General features: G+C 39.3%; 1 protein-coding gene across 3 annotated transcripts in view; it reads left to right on the forward strand.

Moving 5' to 3' along the window:
* The window catches only part of LGR5 (leucine rich repeat containing G protein-coupled receptor 5), a gene marked incomplete at both ends in the record, with an annotated part of 121,338 nt that extends 101,926 nt beyond the window's left edge, over nucleotides 1-19,412 (forward strand). For 2 of the 3 annotated variants that reach the window (XM_079716020.1, XM_079716022.1), the window contains 11 exons: nucleotides 1,155-1,226; nucleotides 4,795-4,866; nucleotides 5,015-5,083; nucleotides 5,225-5,296; nucleotides 8,710-8,775; nucleotides 9,941-10,012; nucleotides 13,177-13,248; nucleotides 14,059-14,184; nucleotides 15,205-15,350; nucleotides 17,048-17,131; nucleotides 18,325-19,412. In XM_079716020.1, coding sequence (XP_079572146.1) covers nucleotides 1,155-1,226; nucleotides 4,795-4,866; nucleotides 5,015-5,083; nucleotides 5,225-5,296; nucleotides 8,710-8,775; nucleotides 9,941-10,012; nucleotides 13,177-13,248; nucleotides 14,059-14,184; nucleotides 15,205-15,350; nucleotides 17,048-17,131; nucleotides 18,325-19,412 — 1,939 coding nt within the window. The remainder of the gene's footprint in view (nucleotides 1-1,154; nucleotides 1,227-4,794; nucleotides 4,867-5,014; nucleotides 5,084-5,224; nucleotides 5,297-8,709; nucleotides 8,776-9,940; nucleotides 10,013-13,176; nucleotides 13,249-14,058; nucleotides 14,185-15,204; nucleotides 15,351-17,047; nucleotides 17,132-18,324) is intronic. The other variant, XM_079716021.1, reaches the window with a different exon arrangement.

Raw genomic sequence — 19,412 nt, forward strand, 5'->3', positions numbered from 1 at the left:
ATACATATTTCTTTAAGCCATACTCTTTTCCTAAGTCACATTTTCCCAACATTTATATACGTTATAGGTTTGTAGAGAACTCTATCGGAATTCAGTTATTTGCTGAGCATTTCGAAAAGACAAACTTTCCTAGGTTGCGTAGGACTGGATGAACACAATATATGTGCCTAGTATAGAGCTAGGTGCCTTCATATACATTATTTCATATTTTTTAATGTTTCATAAATCTTATTTAATTTTTAAAGAAACTCATCATTTTACTACAGTAAAGCGAACTTTCAGCTATTAGGTTGCATATATTGTCTTTTATATATTATAATTTAATTGCTTTTCTTTGTACCTAAAAATATGAATAACCTATGTAATGTTCTAACACTTGGAAAGGAAAATAAACACAGAGCCTATTCTCTTGGCAGAGAGAAATAAGACACACAGCTAAAGGATGTAGACAGCAGGGCTTGTTTATAAGAAAAAACCTCTATGTGGTTCTGCCTCAGGAAACCCCACACGGGGCTTAGCTGGGAAGTCATCATTGTCTGGGTCAGGCAGCCCCAAGACCGCCATTCACCTCATTCAGCCACAGACCCGCATAGACCAAAGACCATTGACTCTGCCCCTCTGCCAGTCAGACATTAGCACCGACAGATGAGAATCAATTTGTTATTACAGACTCACTGAGCTGGGGCACCTTTCTTCAGCTCAGGAAATTTTGTCCTCATAAGGAGATTACTTAAATCTCTACTTCACTGCAGCTTAAGTCAATTTTCTCTTCTCCTGGCTTTAAATGGGGTAAAGAGGAGTGATCATAATCCTCTCTCCAAAGATGGTTTCCTCGGTCTCAGGTTGTTCTACCATGATGCTCTATTGGATATTAACGGATGGATTTTCTTTTTATAGCATTAGGTTGTAAGTTTCCATAAAGCACAGTTATTACTTTCAGATTCTTTATTCCTCTTTCAAGATGACAGCTTGTGATATCTTTTTCTCCTAGATAGTAAGTGAGGGCACAAACGTTTCAAAATGCATAGAGGAATTTAACCTTATCCTCTAGTTACTAAAATTGCTGATTATTGCCACGGGTTTGGTGAGGGGACTATTAAATGATTTTACCCCATAGGCTATTTGCTATAAATTATCTTTTCCTCTCTTTCTAGAGGATTTCATAGCAACAATATCAAGTCGATACCTGAGAAAGCCTTTGTAGGCAACCCTTCTCTTATTACAATGTAAGTAGCCATAGTTCTTTTCGATTTTTCTATCCTGCAATATAGCATGAATTGCACTTTTAAACATAATACAATAAATGTTCTATATTTGCCCAAGTTTTATCTCGGTCACTGTAGTGTATATGGAGATGTTTTGCTAAGTTTTAGCCAAATGCTGAAACAATATTAGAGATTCTTTTTCTTAGGGCCTACAATGTGCATTGCCTTATGCTTGGTATCTTCAAATGCCTTGTGTCACTTCACAATAATCTTATGAAATGCTTTTTTGCTTATCCCTATTTTCTAAGGAATAAAACTGATTTTTAGAGCATCACCTAGTCATTCAGAACTTGAACCCAAGTATAGTAGAAACATAAATTATTATGTTCTCACCCCTAAAAAGATAAATATGTGATAAATAGTTAATTATCTAGGTTGGGGGAATCCATTCACAATGTATACGTATATCAAATCACCACACTCTAAGCTTTAAATGTACAATTTTATATGTCAGTTATACCTCAATAAAGCTGAAATATAAATACATACATACATACATTATTATATATGATAGAGGTCCTTTACTGCAAGGAGGGGGAGATGAGGAGACTACTGCTTTATGCTAAGTAGCCATTCTATACCCATTCATTCTCGAGTCCAAACACTGAGTTACATTTATACAAACTAGGATGTAATTCTGGAAAGGTGCATATGTTCTAGAAAGGTGTATATGAGGATTTATATGCCATAATGGCATAAGATAGAGTTACAACTTCAAAGTAGGATTAATTATATGTTTCATATTTAGCACAAACAGAAAATTGATCCTGTGTAGGTACATATAGGAAGGTGAAAATATGTAAGTAATAGGCTGACTCTTAATTAAAAGACAACTGGCAAGTTTGGGACATAGTATTGGCCTAAGGTCATGCATGGGTGAGGGGTCTGAAATATGGAGGAGGAGAGGAAGGACGACTTCTGAAAAGGACTCTAGGGCACTTCTTGGCAGATATTTGGCATCCCGTGCCAACTTGATTGAGAGGCTTTCTGGAGCCGTGTAGCATTTGTCACAAATGAGCTGGAATCCCAATTAGCCCTGACGACTGAGAAAAAAAAATACCATTCATCGTTTCTGAAATGTTCTGATAGTATGTTGGCAAACTAAGGGGGTTAAAGTTTGTTGCCAGTAAACATTAGTTCTCATTAGAGAGTATTTACATACTGAGAAGTTGGCAGATTGCATTGCCTTTCTTTGCCCCTTCTTTCCTTGAAGCCACGGGACTGGTTTTCTTAATCACCCTTTTGATATGTTAATACCCCTTGAAGAGGACTAACAGCCCCCAATATTTATTAGCACTTCTCTCCACTCTTTACTGGCCTTGACTGTTTTCTCCTGGAAGCTCTTCTCTCCTTGCTTCTGCCTCCATGTCTATCTCTGTCACTACCGCCCCCGCCCATACTGCCCCCACCCGACTCAGATTTCTTTGCTTTCCTTGTCCATTGGCTACCCAGGCCTCACTTCTACCTCTGTAGTCCCCATCCTATCCATAACTTCTTTCCATCCCCTCTGCCACCAGCCCCTCTGCTAGCCATTACCTCTAGATTTCTACCAGTCTAAGGCTCACCCCCCTGCCTCTACCACTAGCAGAGTGCACACCCTGGAAGCACAGCATCCATGTTGTCATTCTCTTGCTGTGAAACACAGTCAGTGTTGTCTGCTTACATTAAACACCCACTCCTTTCCCTGACAGTGTCAGCTTTCCACATGGCCCAAGCCAACCCTCCTGACCCATTCCTCAATTACCTTACGCCATAACCCAGACCAACTAAGCTACATTCATAGAACAAATACCCTCCTTTATTTCCTTTGCTCCTATGATTCCATCCCCTCACTATGCTTGTCGAAATTCTGTTTTCCAGGGTCTAATTCAAATGGCATTTTCATGAAGTTTTTCTTGACCTCATGAGAGAACTCCCTCCTGAGAACCCTATAGCTCCGCCTTGTGTTTGTGATACTTATGCCTTATGTACATAAGCATGTGTATTCATAGCTACCCACTGTACTTACATGCATGCAGGTATATGAACATAATTACATACAAACAAGCATATAGTGTAGATAAGGGATAATGTAATATTCTGAGAACAACTCCATTTTTAAATTGTAAGATGTATAGTCCTCCTATAATCGAAGAGAATGTAAAAAAATAATATATGTGTATATATATATGCCTGAACCACTTTGCTGTACACCTGAAACTAACACGACATTGTAAATCAACTATATTTCAATAAAAATATTTTAGAAAAAGATTTACAATAAAAAGATATACAAGACAAAACAAACAAAAAAGACCTATAGTCCAGCTCTAGCGCTTTCTCTTACCAGTTGTCTAATCAAAGGGAAAAGAAGAAGTCAGAGGGTGGGAGTGCGGACGGGGATTTGGCATGTTGAGTGACAACTATATCCCAGGTCCTGTGCCAGATGTTAAATGTGCATTAGCTCTTTTAATGTGTACACAAACCCTACTACTAAGTATTATTACATTAGTTTAACAGATTAGAAAGTTGAAGCTCTGGGAGATAATGAACTTACCAAAGTATCTGAGCCTCAGCTTCTTCCTCCAAAAATGAGGGAAATAGTACTTAAGTGTCTATGCCATGGATCTTATAAAGTTGGCAGGTGGATTAATTGAGCTCTAGATGTGAAAATGCTTTGTCAACCAGAGAGTCATATCCCCTTATATATTTGTTTTATCCCAACTGATTCCAAGCTGCTTTAGGGCAGGGACACCTTATCATTCCTATTCACATCCCCAGCATCTAGCATAATGCCAGGCACATAGTAGATAGCCAATGACAGCCTCCTTAATAAATCAGTCTTTAAATGCAAGCAGTACCTACCCTCATGCTTTGAGCATAAGAGACACCAATAAATATTTGTTGAATTTAATTGAACTGGAAGGATGTCTCAGCTAAGAACTGTTTGTGGGACTCCATTGACCAGGCAGTTCAAATACCATTACATTGAAAACATCTGTAAAACAAAATATTTTTGAAGTTCTAATAATGTCTTACCTTTTCGAGCAATCATTGATTTTTTAAAATCTAATGTTACAAAAACCCAGAGTAGCAAATTTCCTCTCAAATAATTTGAAGGATCCTTTGTGTGTGTGTCATAAGATTTGACCAGAGGATATTGACCCTCATGCAACTATATAGAACTTCATCTTTCTTTAGCTAATGATATAACTGCCAGCACCTTGAACTATCTTTTGCCACTCAATGGATAGCCCACAGATATTGGAGGCAGAGGAAGAGCTTTAAGTATAACTGTAGTCAGTTCACTTGCTTTTCTCCATAGGAGCTGACATTCATATCTGCCTTGCTGTCAGAAATTTTCAGTTTTATGTAGTATGGACTTCTCACCAAAAGTCTCATAATACGAACGAAAATACTTTTGAGGTTTACCTGAAACCAAGTAATCAAAATTACATAAGTACATTGAAGGCATTTGTTGAAATTCTGAACAGGTATTCATTTGTCATTCAAGTTTTATACTAAGACGTTGGTCTTTGGATTTTTTCAGACATTTCTATGACAACCCTATCCAGGTTGTTGGGAGATCTGCTTTTCAACATTTACCTGAACTAAGAACACTGTAAGTGTTTATTTCTCTTACAGATCATTTTCCCTTTGCAAGGTTGTTGTGAAGACCAAATGAACATTTCAAGTGCTTTGAAATGGCCATAAAAGTGACCCCTTCCTAGAATCTTCTCCCAGTAATACTCATGTACTCCTCCTTCTAGGACTTTGAATGGTGCCTCACAAATAACTGAATTTCCTGATTTAACTGGTACCGCAAGCCTGGAGAGTCTGTAAGTACTTGAGTAGGCTCTTGACTTTGCCCAGAACTTGCACTACCCTTCAAGCCTGACCAGTCTTAACATCAGTGAATCAAAATATGTCACTGTGTGATGCCTAAATACAAGAATGATGTCTGGTTTGTGTTTCAACAGGACTTTAACTGGAGCACAGATCTCATCTCTTCCTCAAACTGTCTGCGATCAGTTACCGAATCTCCAAGTGCTGTGCGTGTCAGTAAAGCAATAATGTTGTGTAAAATGACCAACATTATTTCAATAATCCTTTAAAAGAGGAGAAAGTTCTTTCCTTGCAGGTTTTCGGGAGGTCAGGCCTCCTTTGCCAGCTTGGGGCCAGGGAAGTGGCTCCCTGGTAATAATGGCAACAACGTACCCCTTGTTTCCAAGTCCCAAACAGTCTCCCATTAGAGTTTCAACGAGTACACATTTCCCTTCAGAAAATGGATATGAACAAGCCAAAATAACTTCATTGCCCCCAGCCCCAAATCCTCTGCAGAGCAGGAAAAAAAAAAAAAAGAAAATCATGGATCAAAAACCCAATATGGATGCCAAAATAAAATTATCAGACCCACACAGACCTTGATAAAGGCAACCAAACATTCTTCTGGTATAGTTGCTGGTGCCATGTTCTAATGTTTCGTCTAATGGCTAAACAACTTGCATATGTTATTTCTGTTGACTTGGGGCTTTTTTCCTCTGCCCTTCCCACGTTTTACAAAAAGTAGTTTATAGGAATTGGAAGAGCCTTGTTCTGACCTTCCATGTTCAGCCTCCCCCCTCAACGCCCTGTGATCATCTTCTCAAGCACTGCTGGGATGTAGTGAAAGCACCCTTAGTCTCTCGCATGGCTCTGTTCTCACATGGCAGACTTCTGCGGCAGTCAGACGCCTGTGATTCCACCACAAGCTTTCCAGAGTAACCGAACTACAAGTAGCTCTACAAATGTCAAGTGGAAGAATGGGAACGTTCTTCAGTGATTCTGCCTTCCCCTATCCCCAACCCACTACGTCACTTTCAGGCCACAGTTGCTCAGTGATAGGAGTTGCAATAAACCACATAACAGCCTTCAAGTCAGTCATGCATGTATAAAGGAAGGGGATCAAGAGCAAGTCTCCTCTTCTTCACCTCATATCTCCCTAGAAGGTATAGATACAGGTGAGGAAAGAGAGAATTAGGGAAGTAAAGTACACCTGTCAAAATCACACTGCAAGAAAGTAGCAGAGTTCGAATTCAAAGGCAGGTGGTTTGATTGAATAACTGGGAGAACAAGTATAGATGGCAGGTGGTGGAAATCTCAGGAGCCGTCTTCAAATTCTGCCCACCACACCCAGAATAAGTATAATTATCCTCATTTCTTCAGGAAGCTGGCTCGGTAACATGACCAGGATTTCACATACTGTAACTAATAAGTAGGGAGCCAGTATTTAAATCGCATCTGTCTCCAGTATGTCACACAGCGAATGGTAAACCACTCGGGTCCAAAGCTGCATACACGGAGGCTGACTGGCAAACTGATTAAGAACAAAAGCTCTGGGGTCTATTTTTCTGGTTCAAATCCGGCCTCTATGCTATCACAGTATCTTGAGCGAGTTATTTATCCCTTCCGGGGCTCCATTTCCCAACCTATAAAATAAGAGATGTAGCCACTTCCTTCAGGGGATCGTCATGAGGATTCAATAAGTTACTACACGTCAAACACTTATACCAGCACCTGGAGCACTGTAAACTCTTCGACCATGTTAGCTCTTATCATCGTCTTTCTCACTTCCTTTACACCATTATTCTTTCCTGGAGTGGAAACCTAGAAAGGCCTGAAAGACGGCACCTACATTAATGGCAGTATCCGGCCATTTTCAAAGCACGTCAACCTGTAGTGTTGATTTGTTCTTCACAACAACCCTGCAAGATCAGCAAAGCAAGTATCTTCTCATTAAAGAAGATAATTGAAAAAGACATCAATGCTTCGTCCAGCATATCAACGAAGTAGAATTAAAGTTGAGAGTAGAACCCCGGGTCGTGACCTTTACTCCACTCTGTTTTCTGTTCTGGAAGTACAGGTCTGAGAGCTCTCTTCCTTTGTCTGCCTCATCCACTGAGTAGCTGTCACATGAGGCGATGTCACTGTACATGAGTGATTTTGCCTCCAAGTTGCTTCTTCTCCATGGGAATGACTTGACTGTGTGTGGCTTTCCCCACTTACTAGCTGGTGATCTTAGTCTTTGCTTCGTATGGGAATCAACACAAATGTTTCCTTCATAAGGTGACCACAAGGATTAAATGAAATAATCCAGGTCAAGCTGTAAACATAGGGTCTATATATAAGAAGTGCTTGATCAATGTTAGCCATGAAAATCATTAGGTAATAGGTAGGAAGGTGGTGACACTGTGTCTTTATGTAGAAGAAGGTTTCATGCACCCTCTACTAAGAACTACACAGGAAGGATTGTTCCCCTTGCTGTCTGTGGAAACGAGTGAACCAAATTATTATCAGCTTTGATAATATGTGTGTCCATTTTATCACATTCACTACTTTCCAAAAAACACACCGTATTGTTAATCAGCTGTGTTTGTGCATAGGTGTGGGACATTTTTGTTTTGTTTTGGTTTGGTCTTTCAAATCTCTAGTGTAAACTACAAATTTGTGTTTGCACACAGCTTTATCTGAATTATTCATGTGTAGTAAATTGAACTGTATTTCTACTTAAGTTCTATTTATTCAATAAATGTAAGATAAAGTGAGCAATTTCAAAAATAAAGTAATTTAAAACCCTCTCAGAAAACAATATGGATTTTTCAGTGGCATAGTGGTGATCTGGTTTTAAGAATTAGAATCAGGCATGAAAGTGAGTTAGTTGATTAGCTGATAACTTTTTTTTTTTTTTTTTTTTTTTTGCTTTATAACAAATTTAATCAGTTATACATATACATATGGGAGGGGATATGGGAACATATGTATAGCTGATAACTTTTAAAACATGAGGCAAGATTTTTTTAATATATATATATATCTGTTACTTTATCTACCAGCTTCCTTTTTTTAAGCTTTCTGCAAATTACCATGGCTTGTTTTAGATTAGTTATATTATACTATAAATATGTCCAGATGTTTTTGTTATTCTGTAATTTGTTGAGTTTTGGCTGAAGACTTTCTTAGATTCTTTTTCCCCCCCTTGTAATGATTGATTTCAAAGTTAGTGCTATGTTTTGAATTGTTGTTGGGATTCTTTTTCTGTTGATTAGAAAAGAACCAACAATGATTCTCTCAGCTGCAGAGATATAGCAGCTCTTAGAAATAGAGGCACAATTATTTAATTTAATTTGTACTCATTTCTGTAAGATAATAGCTAGAACATTGTAGATCATCACTAACAAAACATAAATAAATTCATTAAGTAAATTAAATCAATTAAAGAAGTATAACAGTTACATTTCAGTTGACATCTGAATCTACTGCTTAATCTAATAATGCCTATGACTACCTGCTGCACATCAGGGCTGGGGAAAAGTTCATAGTCTGCCTTTGGGAGCTAAATCATCGTGGAGGGGAAAAGAGAGCAAAGCATGTTTCCTTACAATTAATATATAACAGATTTTTCCCTTTTGTACCTTCTGTTTTTCAGAGATCTATCTTATAATCTGCTAGAAGATTTACCCAGTTTTTCAGTCTGCCAAAAGCTTCAGAAAATGTATGTCTGTAAGAGTCTCTAAGTCACCTAGCGAAAACCAAGAGCCAAAACTCACATTTCCAGGGGTCATTGGTTTGCTTACCCTGTGGTTCACTGGGGAGACATGTGATGCTTTCCCTTCTTACACACAGGAGCTGTGACTGTATAGGATGTCTGTAAAGCTGGGAGACATAGACGATATTATTTTACCATGCATTATACTATAAGTAAGGCATTTATTATGTTGTGGGTTTTTTTCCCCTAACCTGGTATAGTAATGAACTGGGTTTATTTGAGCTTTGGAACATTTTTTAACTTACACCTCCAATGAGTGGCATTATTTTTGTTTTGTTTTGTTTTTTTTCCTGAACACAAGTGAAGCTCATATGCATGGCATTATGTTTTAATATGGGGGTACTTGAGTTTGTTGCTATGTTTGCTTCACAATAGTAGCCTTCACAGGAATTCCCTGGCGGTCCAGTGGTTAGGACTTGGCACTTTCACTGCGGGGGCCCAGGTTTGATCCCTGGTCTGGGAACTAAGATCTGGCAAGCCGTGCGTGTGGCCAAAAAAAAAAATTTTTTTTCTATTCTAAACCACAATAGTAACCTTCAGAAGAGGTGCCATATTAGTCATATTTCACGTGCCATTGATGCTACTTATGCATGAAATATTTTAGAATTCTTCTCTTAAAATTGCCTTCTCCACAAAACATCAGCATTGTTGCTTTATAGTCATGCTTTGGTTTTGGTCAAAACAATATTAACCATTTATCCTTTTCTGCTTAATTTTTCTCTGAATGCCTTTGGGCGAGGAAGGGAGGGGGATAAAATCCACTTTGAAAGGTAAAGACTTGGCACTCCTGAAGACCCTCCAAGAATATAAGAAAGGCTCAGAAGGCAGAGAGAGGCATCCTCAAGGTGTTTGAATGATGTTGGCATTTGGAATATAGCTTCAGATTCACCCAAAGGGAATAGCTGCTTTGAAAGAGAGGCAATACTTTTTTATGTGAATAAATTGCAGTGTTCTTTTTTAAACAAAAAGAAATTTTTCTCAGTGTCACTTGGTAGTCGTAGTTCATGTGTTCCTGTGAGTGAGGGGAGGTAACCCCTCTGTAAAAGTTCTCTGAAGACTAATCTTTGAAACCTGTGGCTCCGAAATGAATCTTTGGCACCTGTCATTTCAGAGACCTGCGACATAATGAAATGTATGAAATTCGAGCCAACACCTTCCAGCAGTTGTTTAGCCTCCGCTCTCTGTGAGTACTGTCTCTCAGCAGCTTCCCCAACGTTGAGCACTTTTTCTCTCTTTCGGGTCTTCCCCTAATATTTTCTTTTCACCGTATACTTGTATTGTTGGGCCTTTGTGCATGTATCTGCTAGGAGAAGGCAAATATTTTGCTCATGATCATTTCCAGGAACAGGTTCAAAAGCAGTAAATTTGCAATCTGCCCTCTGCCAGTCAGCAGACATGAAACTCTGATAAAGAGGAAGGAGGCCAAGCTATTGAACAGCGTACAAAACGTGTTTCTGTTCCTAGCTGGGAATTGGCGGAGATTGTTCTGCCTGAAAAACTGGGGTGACCACACAGTTCTTCCTGCCTGTTTTTCTTTCCTGGTCAAACAGTTTTTCAATGTGAGTCTCTCTAAGTGCTTAAGAATCACCTGGAGGTGACTGTAAAAAATGCAGAGTCCAGGTTCTCACCTGCCTCATGAGTTAGACCCTCAGGAGTAGGGCCTGAGAATCGATATTTTAACAAGTACACTAAGGTTTAAGCACAACTGTCCTGGAAAATGCTTCTGTTGCTCAGACGACTAAGATTTGTAAATATTAAATTCCACTTTATGATTGAAAATACCATATATTTGACATATATTATAAATATTAATACATTATGTAAATGTATAATACATTGTATATTAATATATACTATAATAGATTATTATATATATTAATATATATTGAAAATACCATAAATACCGCTCCACTCTGATGTGCTTTGCACATTCTGTGCTACAGGACTCAACACTCAGCACTGCCATCAGGTAGACCACACACTACCTGAAAATACCATATATTAACCATAAGTTTAAAAAAAACAGTAACAGATTTTTTGTGCATGACGGATTTTTTCCTTCCCGAAACTGGATTTCAGTGTAATTTTGGTGAACGATGACAATATGTAATGTTTAAAGTGCAGGATGTTGTTAAAAACCCTTTCTTTCCTAAAGTTTTTCTTAACATTTAAGAGACTATACCTTCATAAAATAATACCATTCCTCAAAACATTTTAAATTCACCTTGGAGAATCAGTTTCTCCCAAAAATTCACTTTGAAAACCATCTTGCTCTGAATTTAATTGTGTTGCCCTTTCCTTACTTTTGGTCTAAAATCGGCTTGTGAAGTTCTTTAACTTTTCAAAATAAATGTGAAACAAAGATATTGTACATTACCTGCTTTGATTACCTGCCTTATTCACCAGGTTGGAGTTCTGGCTGTTTCCAAAAGTTAGTTCTTTTTCAAATATATCAAAGGTTGATATATTTGATAACACTGTGTTGTACAATTGAAATTTGCTAAGAGAATAGAACTTAAATATTCTTCACCAAAGACCCATGGAATCACTCTCCTAGATCACTGTCATCACCCTCCTTACTGGACTTTCCACCATCAGTCTTTACCCATTCATCTCATTCTCCAAAGAGAATCTTTCTTAAGTAGAAATTGAATCATGTTGCTTCCCTGCTTCAAAAATCTTCTGTTATTCCCCTATTGTCTTCAATACCAAAACCAAACTTCCAAGCATCATCCTTCAGAATCTGATTCCAACCCCCTGGAACACCTTCATCTCTCACCCACCAGTTCCCAGTCCCTTGACACATGGACCATTGTTTCTCCTGGTCCTGTTGCCCATTGGATTCCTCCCCACTCTTAACTTGCCCCTGTCCATCCCATAAGAACAACATCTCCTGTCTCTGAGCCCTCTCCACTCTGATGTGCTTTGCACATTCTCTGCTACAGGACTCAGCACTCAGCACCGCCATCAGGTACACCACGCCCTACTTGAAAACGACAAGAAGTTTTTCATCTTCTTATCCCCAGCTTCTAGTGCAGATGGCAGGGCTTGCAACCCTCACTGGACATGTATTTGATGAGCAGCTCAACAGAAGACAATCTCTCACTCAATTCCCATTTGTAGCCTTCCCACTCCTTCCATGCCATTCCTTCCCCTCGTTAGCTGGAATTTTCTTTTGTTCTGCGATCGATGAAAGGAGCAAACTAAAAAGCCTTCCAGTTTTCCCCAGTTCAGGGGCCTTTCAAATGAGAATGTAAACGTTCTGTGAATACCATTTATCCTAGTAACCCAGGGGGCCCAACACCATGAATAAATTATTTATCTGTGCTAGAGAAAAGTTGACGATGATCACTTTCAGTTTCCTCAAATGTCTACACTTTAGTTCCCTTATGAGTTATGAATTTTAAAAATACAAATTTTAAGTTCATTGCTCTTTTTTTTTTAATGTGGAAGTTCTTATTCCTGTAAAATTATCTACATTTCATTATATATATGTTTGTGGAGGGAAGGGGTGAGTGAATTTTATTTCTCAATAAATTGTAGCTTTTGTTATCAAAGGCTTTTATTTCCAACATATGCTAGCCCCTCTCTTCTTCATTTCCCAGTTAAGAATTAAATGTCCATTCTCTTTACTGGGAATTTTTTTTTTTTTTTTTTTTTTTTTTGCGGTACGCGGGCCTCTCACTGTTGTGGCCTCTCCCGTTGTGGAGCACAGGCTCCGGACGCGCAGGCTCAGCGGCCATGGCTCACGGGCCCAGCCGCTCCGTGGCATGTGGGATCTTCCCAGACCGGGGCATGAACCCGTGTCCCCTGCATCGGCAGGCGGACTCTCAACCACTGCGCCACCAGGGAAGCCCTGGGAATTTTTTTTGAAAGTATCTCTGAGTTTCTCTTAAGGCCTGACATACATGGACAATGTACACAAATTTTTGTTGAGTTTCATTACATATCCGGAGACATTTTATAACTTAAAATTTACTTGCCTGTCAGAGGAAGAGCCTCAGAAGTTCCTGTCTCTTCCAACTCCCTGACCCCCACTCATCTTAGAAATGCCCTAATAAAATTTTACAGCCATGTTAAAGTCAACTTTTTAGCAAGAAGAGAGTAAAATCTAAAGTATCCACCTGAAGGATTTTCCTGGATTGATTTACACAAGGTTGCTTTAAAATTCTCTCTTTCATCATTTTATACTATTAATATCTGCATCTGAAAGATGATTTGATAAGTTAATTGCTCCTGTCCTGAATGGAAATTACATTTTGTTAGAAGAATGAATATATATGGTAAAACTTCACACAGTCTTCTTTTATTTAATCCTCTCACTTGCCTTTTTTTTTTTTTTAATAGGAATTTAGCTTGGAACAAAATTGCCATCATTCACCCCAATGCATTTTCCACTTTGCCATCTCTAAGAAAGCTGTGAGTATTTCATGACTTGTTTATGGCATGTCTTTTAATAATTGGGCCCCATCTGATTAATCAAAAATGTTGGTTTTGCTGAAAAAACCCGCAGTGCACAGAATGCCCAGCCCTCAGTGTCTCCTGCACTGGAGCTGGATCACACCGGAAAGGAGCACCCCACTTCCCACCCCCCGCCCCTCCAAGGCCATGTGCGTCCTTATGTGGATAAATGACGATCTGGGTGACAGCTGGTTCTGGTTATTGAGGTGAAATTTTCCATTTTTGCTGAGCCATCCGGTGGAATGGACTAAGACATCAGTTCAGTTCAGTTGCCATCTTGACTAACAGAAAATCTTCCTGTCCATTTTTTCCCTCCCTTTCCACCTCTTGCTCTTTCCTTTCCCCCTCTCCCGTGTCTCAGAGAGAAAGAAGGAACTGGTCAGACAGAAGTTATGATGAGAACGAAGAAAATAAACCCACCCACAACAATGTTTTCCCCCTCACCCCTAACTTGATCGAGTCAGCACCACTTTTCAAATTACATGTAGCACCTTCCACTTGATTTTCGATGTCCCCATCTGGCAAAATTAAGCTGAATGTAGAAATTACAAATTGGGTGTGATTAAAACATTTTTCCTCCTGCGATTCTGATGGTAAATAGAAGAGTTGTCAGGAGCTAAAACCAAAATGGTTCCTTTTACCATTAAGAGGAAGGACCCTGCTTAGAAGTTTTTATGGAGCAGTTTAATCATCTTTAGGTTGCTTTTTTAACATAATCGTTTTATGCTAACACAGACTAAAAGCCAATTGTTGTTTGATGTTTTGCAGGGACCTATCATCCAACCGCCTGTCATCTTTTCCTGTAACTGGGTTACATGGTTTAACTCACTTAAAATTAACAGGAAATCATGCCTTACAGAGCTTGATATCATCTGAAAACTTTCCAGAACTCAAGTGAGTTTGTCATTAAAACTAATAAGATACATTTGTGGTCATGTGAAACAATAGATGTGTTATAGTGGTTTTCAAAATTTATGGGACTCTTTTGAATTGCATTTCATGCCTTCAAGTCCCCCACCCCTGGGGCATTGTTAGGACAAGCCCTGAAGTGGGAGAATGTGTCTTCCTGACCACACTTCCTTCCTTCTTCAAAGATGCCTCCTGGAACCACAGAGTTCATGGAAAGAGTTTGAAAACCATTGATCCGTGAGATACAAACTAGGACATGTAATTAAATAACATTACAACATAATTGTACTACTGTTGACATGTTTAAATTCGTCTTGCTTATGTATATGTTCTAATAAAATGTACTAAATTAATATTTGTTTGAGGAAGTAATGCTCTTTAAAACCTGTTACACTCATTAGCGATAAAGTCCCTTGAAAGATTTTATATATATATATATGTATATACACATATATATATTCTGTATGTACATTAAACCACAGTAGTTTTTACATACTTTAAAACCATAACCCCAAAAGAGAGTTTAGAAAATAAAAGAGAGGAAAAAATGTCTACAAATACACTTAAACAAAGTTTTGTTATTTCCTTCCAGATTTTGTTTCCAATGTATTTTTAATTGTTAGAATCACAGTACGTATACAAACTTATATCACCTTTTCATCACTTTACGTTATGTCATACCATAAGCACTTTTTAATGGTGTTACAATTTTCCTAACTCATTTTTTAATGTTTTTATTGCGGAAATTTTCAAACACAAAAGTAGAGAAAATAATATATCCATCACTCAACCTCAGCAACTGTCAACATTTCATGGCAATAATTTTTAATAACTCCGTTGTTATGAATAGCACTGTAATCGACATCTTTATGCACATAGTTAATATTTTAGATTATTTATTAAGGCTAAGATCCACAGGCAGAATTATTAAGTGAAAGATGAGCACTGTATTTAACAATCTATTTCTTTAAGTGTGTGTTTTTGTTTGGTTTTGTTCATTCAAAGGGTTATAGAAATGCCTTATGCATATCAGTGCTGTGCATTTGGAGTATGTGAAAATGTCTATAAAATTTCTAATCAATGGAATAAAGGCGACAACAGCAGTGCAGATGACCTTCATAAGAAAGATGCTGGAATGTTTCAAGTTCAAGGTAAGAGCTGCTATGTCACTGTGATGAAACTGTGTCTGAACGGGGCTTGAAAAGTCATCGAGCAGATCATCTGAACTCCAAACAAGTCCCTATGTAATCACCCCAGCAAGTTGAGAATCAATCCCACTTTTTAAAGATTCTTAGAGAAAGAGAAAACTCCTTTAGGATTCATTCTAAAAAGTCATATTTTCTCTAAGGGATTTCTTAATACTTATATTTACAATTAGATCCCTTTTAGCACATATTGTCCTCAGAGGTAAATATTAAAATTGATTATCAATATTTTCATAAACTTTTATGAGGACCTTATCCCTGTGGATAACTTTTTCAAACATGCTTCTGTGCTTTTTTCTCCAGAAAATACAATCTATTTTTATTCTTAAACCCCAGTGGGGAGTGGAGGATATAGACATTTTAGATGCCTCCATATTTCAGCAGAAGGGCTTAAGAATCCAACTTCTTATCCAACTAATCCTAAAACATTCTCCCCACCTACCCCCCACAAAGGCTAGCTGTCAGGAAAGTGAAATGAGATAATGCCTGTAAAGCACTTGGCTTTTCTTGAAGCAAGACCTGACTTAAATAGACAACAATGTACCTCAAACCACACCTGTGGTAATGAGGCAGTGCTCTAGGCAGCCCCCAGTTTCCTTTCCCTGCCAACCTTGCAAGTTTGTACAGAGTCTAAATAGACTGGCTTTTCTTCCTTTGGGTCTTAATGATTTGTTGATTCCCAAGCAAGTATGATTCAGTCTGTCTGCACATTATCTTAACTTTTCTTCCTGCACACAGATCTGATTAAGGAGCTGATATTATAGCCCTTGGCTTTTTTATTTTAGGCTACAGCATATGTCTTGCTCTTGTTCTTGCTTTCATTTTTGCTTTTTCTGCCTCACCCACCCTAATTTCTACTATATTTATTCCCCACCCCCCCAAAATAAACAATTAGAGTGTCTACTGTGTGCCAGGCACTGTTCTATGCCCTAGAGGCACACAATGAACAAGAGAGACAAGGTTCTTCGTGGAGTTTATTTTCAAGGACAATGATTTGCAACCCTGGTCCATATATTGTAATCACACAGAAGCTTTTAAAAAACACTGGTGCCCAAACCTCACACCAGACCAATTAAATCAGTAAGTGTGTTAGATCACAAAACTCCTGTTTCATGGATAGCTAATCCAAGCACCAAGCAGTTACTAGATTTGTCTTCTGTTAAGCAGAAGTCCCCAGAAAGACTGAAACTTACTAATTCTCCCTCTTGTACTCAGAGAACACAGCTCAGAACATTTGCACTATAGCCATCTAAGTGTTAGAAAATTGCATAAAGTGGTTCTTCCACTGAATGGAGAGGCCCACGCTCTCTCTCTAATTTAGGTCAGTGCAATTTGGGGCCATCGTGAGCTCCAGGGAACAAGAACAGAATGAGAGAGCTTCGACGTTACGACAGGGAGTCCAGGGTTACTGTCCCTTGCCCCCAGGTCTGCTGAAATACTGTCATATAGTAGCTTGAGTAGAACATCCCAACGCAATTTTATAATAGACTTGCAAGAAAGCCCAGGGAAAAGTGGGATGTCTGACCCTCAGTTCCCTTTGTGACATTTCATGTCTCCAGGGCAATCCAGGACTCTCCTCCCTGGAAGTTGGCCCCTGAAAAGAGAGACAGAACTAATCATTCCAGAACTTCTCATTCCTGCAGATGAGCGTGATCTTGAAGATTTCCTGCTTGATTTTGAGGAAGACCTGAAAGCCCTTCATTCGGTGCAATGCTCACCTTCCCCAGGTGAGAAAGGCATCAGAACTGCTTAGCAGCAGTACCCACCCTTAACTCTGAGGCCATCAGGGACATTTGGCTACACTTCAAGGCAAAATCTGTGCCACCTTTGCAGCTCATCAATATCCCACTCCATGGGGACCTTTAAAATACAAATGTTCATTCCCTGGAGTTGGTCTCCATTCATAAATAGGATTTTTGTAGGAGACTTTTGATTCAGATTAATGGAAATTAAAGAACCAATCTTATAGTTAGAAGTATATGTAATTTTTAAAATAATATTAGCGATTTAGTCTGGTATGCAACAGTCTTGCTTCATGTAATCACTGATTTTTGACAGTGACTTCTTGTAAGTCTTATCTAAATAGCTATTTGGTTAAAGCAAATAATAGTTTTAGAGATAAGTAAAAACTATATATATTATTCACTTAATTGTTTGTCCCATTCCCTGAAATAGGAGAGACCAGTTGAAAAAAAAAAGACAGCTGGGAAGGGTTGATATTTTATTTTCAACAATTTGATGGTTCCTTGCTCCTAAACGTCAAATGTCAATCTAAACCGAAGACGACATTCTCATGAAATGCACCTTCATACTTCCTCTTCTAACATCACTGAGTATTTCCCTAGGATTCTCCTTCCCTGTTTACAGAACATTTTTTGAAGCATTCTGGACAAACATCATAAAAAGCCCAGGAGGGACTTCCCTGGTGGTCCAGTGGTTAAGACTTCGCCTTCCAATGCAGGGGGTGCGGGGGGAGAAAAGATCCCACATGCCTCCAGACCAAAAAAACAAAACATTAAAAAAAAAGAAGCAATACTGTAACAAATTCAATAAAGCCTTTAAATATGGTCCACATCAAAAAAAAAAAAAACTTTATTAAAAAAAAAAACAAACAAACACAGAGATCTGACTTGTTACCTGGCCCTCACACTGCTGTATTTGGGGGACCTGAATCCAGTGATTTAAACTCCCAGGCTCCATTTCTCTGGGCATAGCTTGAAAATCTGGGAACCCGGTATACTCACCTTTACATTAAATAGTGATTTAATAAAGTGGAGTGTGCCATAAGGGAACTGTGTGTTACCATGGCTGTTACTGGTCTGTATCTCTTGGTGTCCTAACAAGAGAAACAAAGAGGTAATTTGGCAAAAGTTGTGAACCCTAATTTGATACCCAGTCTTTTTCTTCCTTGGACTTCTAGGCCCTTTCAAACTCTGCGAATACCTGTTCGGTAGCTGGCTGATCCGCATTGGAGTGTGGACCATAGCAGTTTTGGCCCTGACGTGTAATGCCCTGGTGACCTCAACCGTGTTCAGAGCTCCTCTGTACATTTCCTCCGTAAAACTGTTAATTGGGTTAATAGCCGTGGTGAACATGCTCACGGGGGTCTCCAGTGCTGTGCTGGCTGGTGTGGATGCCTTTACTTTTGGCAGCTTTGCGCAGCACGGTGCGTGGTGGGAGCAGGGGGGCGGCTGCCAGGTCGTCGGGTTTTTGTCCATTTTTGCTTCGGAATCCTCGGTTTTCCTGCTTACCCTGGCAGCCCTGGAGCGGGGGTTCTCTGTGAAATGCTCTGCAAAATTCGAAACGAAAACTCCTTTTTCCAGTCTGAAAGCAATCGTTGCGCTCTGCGCCGTGCTGGCGGTGACCATCGCCGCGGTTCCCCTGCTGGGCGTCAGCGAGTACAGCGCCTCCCCGCTCTGCCTGCCGCTGCCCTTTGGGGAGCCCAGCGCCACAGGCTACATGGTGGCCCTCGTCTTGCTCAATTCCCTTTGCTTCCTCGTGATGACCATTGCCTACACCAAGCTCTACTGCAATTTGGAAAAGGGAGACCTGGAGAATATTTGGGACTGTTCTATGGTGAAGCACATTGCTCTGTTGCTCTTCACCAACTGTATCCTTTACTGCCCGGTGGCTTTCTTGTCCTTCTCCTCTTTACTGAACCTCACATTCATCAGCCCTGAAGTAATTAAGTTTATCCTTCTGGTGATTGTCCCCCTTCCTGCATGTCTCAATCCCCTTCTCTACATCCTCTTCAATCCCCATTTTAAGGAGGATCTGGGGAGCCTGGGAAAGCAAACTCACTTCTGGACAAGATCGAAACACACAAGCCTGATGTCTGTTAACTCTGATGATGTTGAGAAACAGTCCTGTGACTCAACCCAGGCCTTGGTAACCTTCACCAGTGCCAGCAGAGCCTATGACCTGTCTTCCAATTTTGGGTCACCACCAGCTTATCCGATGACCGAAAGCTGTCATCTTTCATCTGTGGCATTTGTCCCATGTCTCTAA

The sequence above is a fragment of the Hyperoodon ampullatus genome (assembly GCF_949752795.1).
Source record: "Hyperoodon ampullatus genome assembly, chromosome: 11".
Classification (NCBI taxonomy): Eukaryota; Metazoa; Chordata; class Mammalia; order Artiodactyla; family Ziphiidae; genus Hyperoodon; species Hyperoodon ampullatus.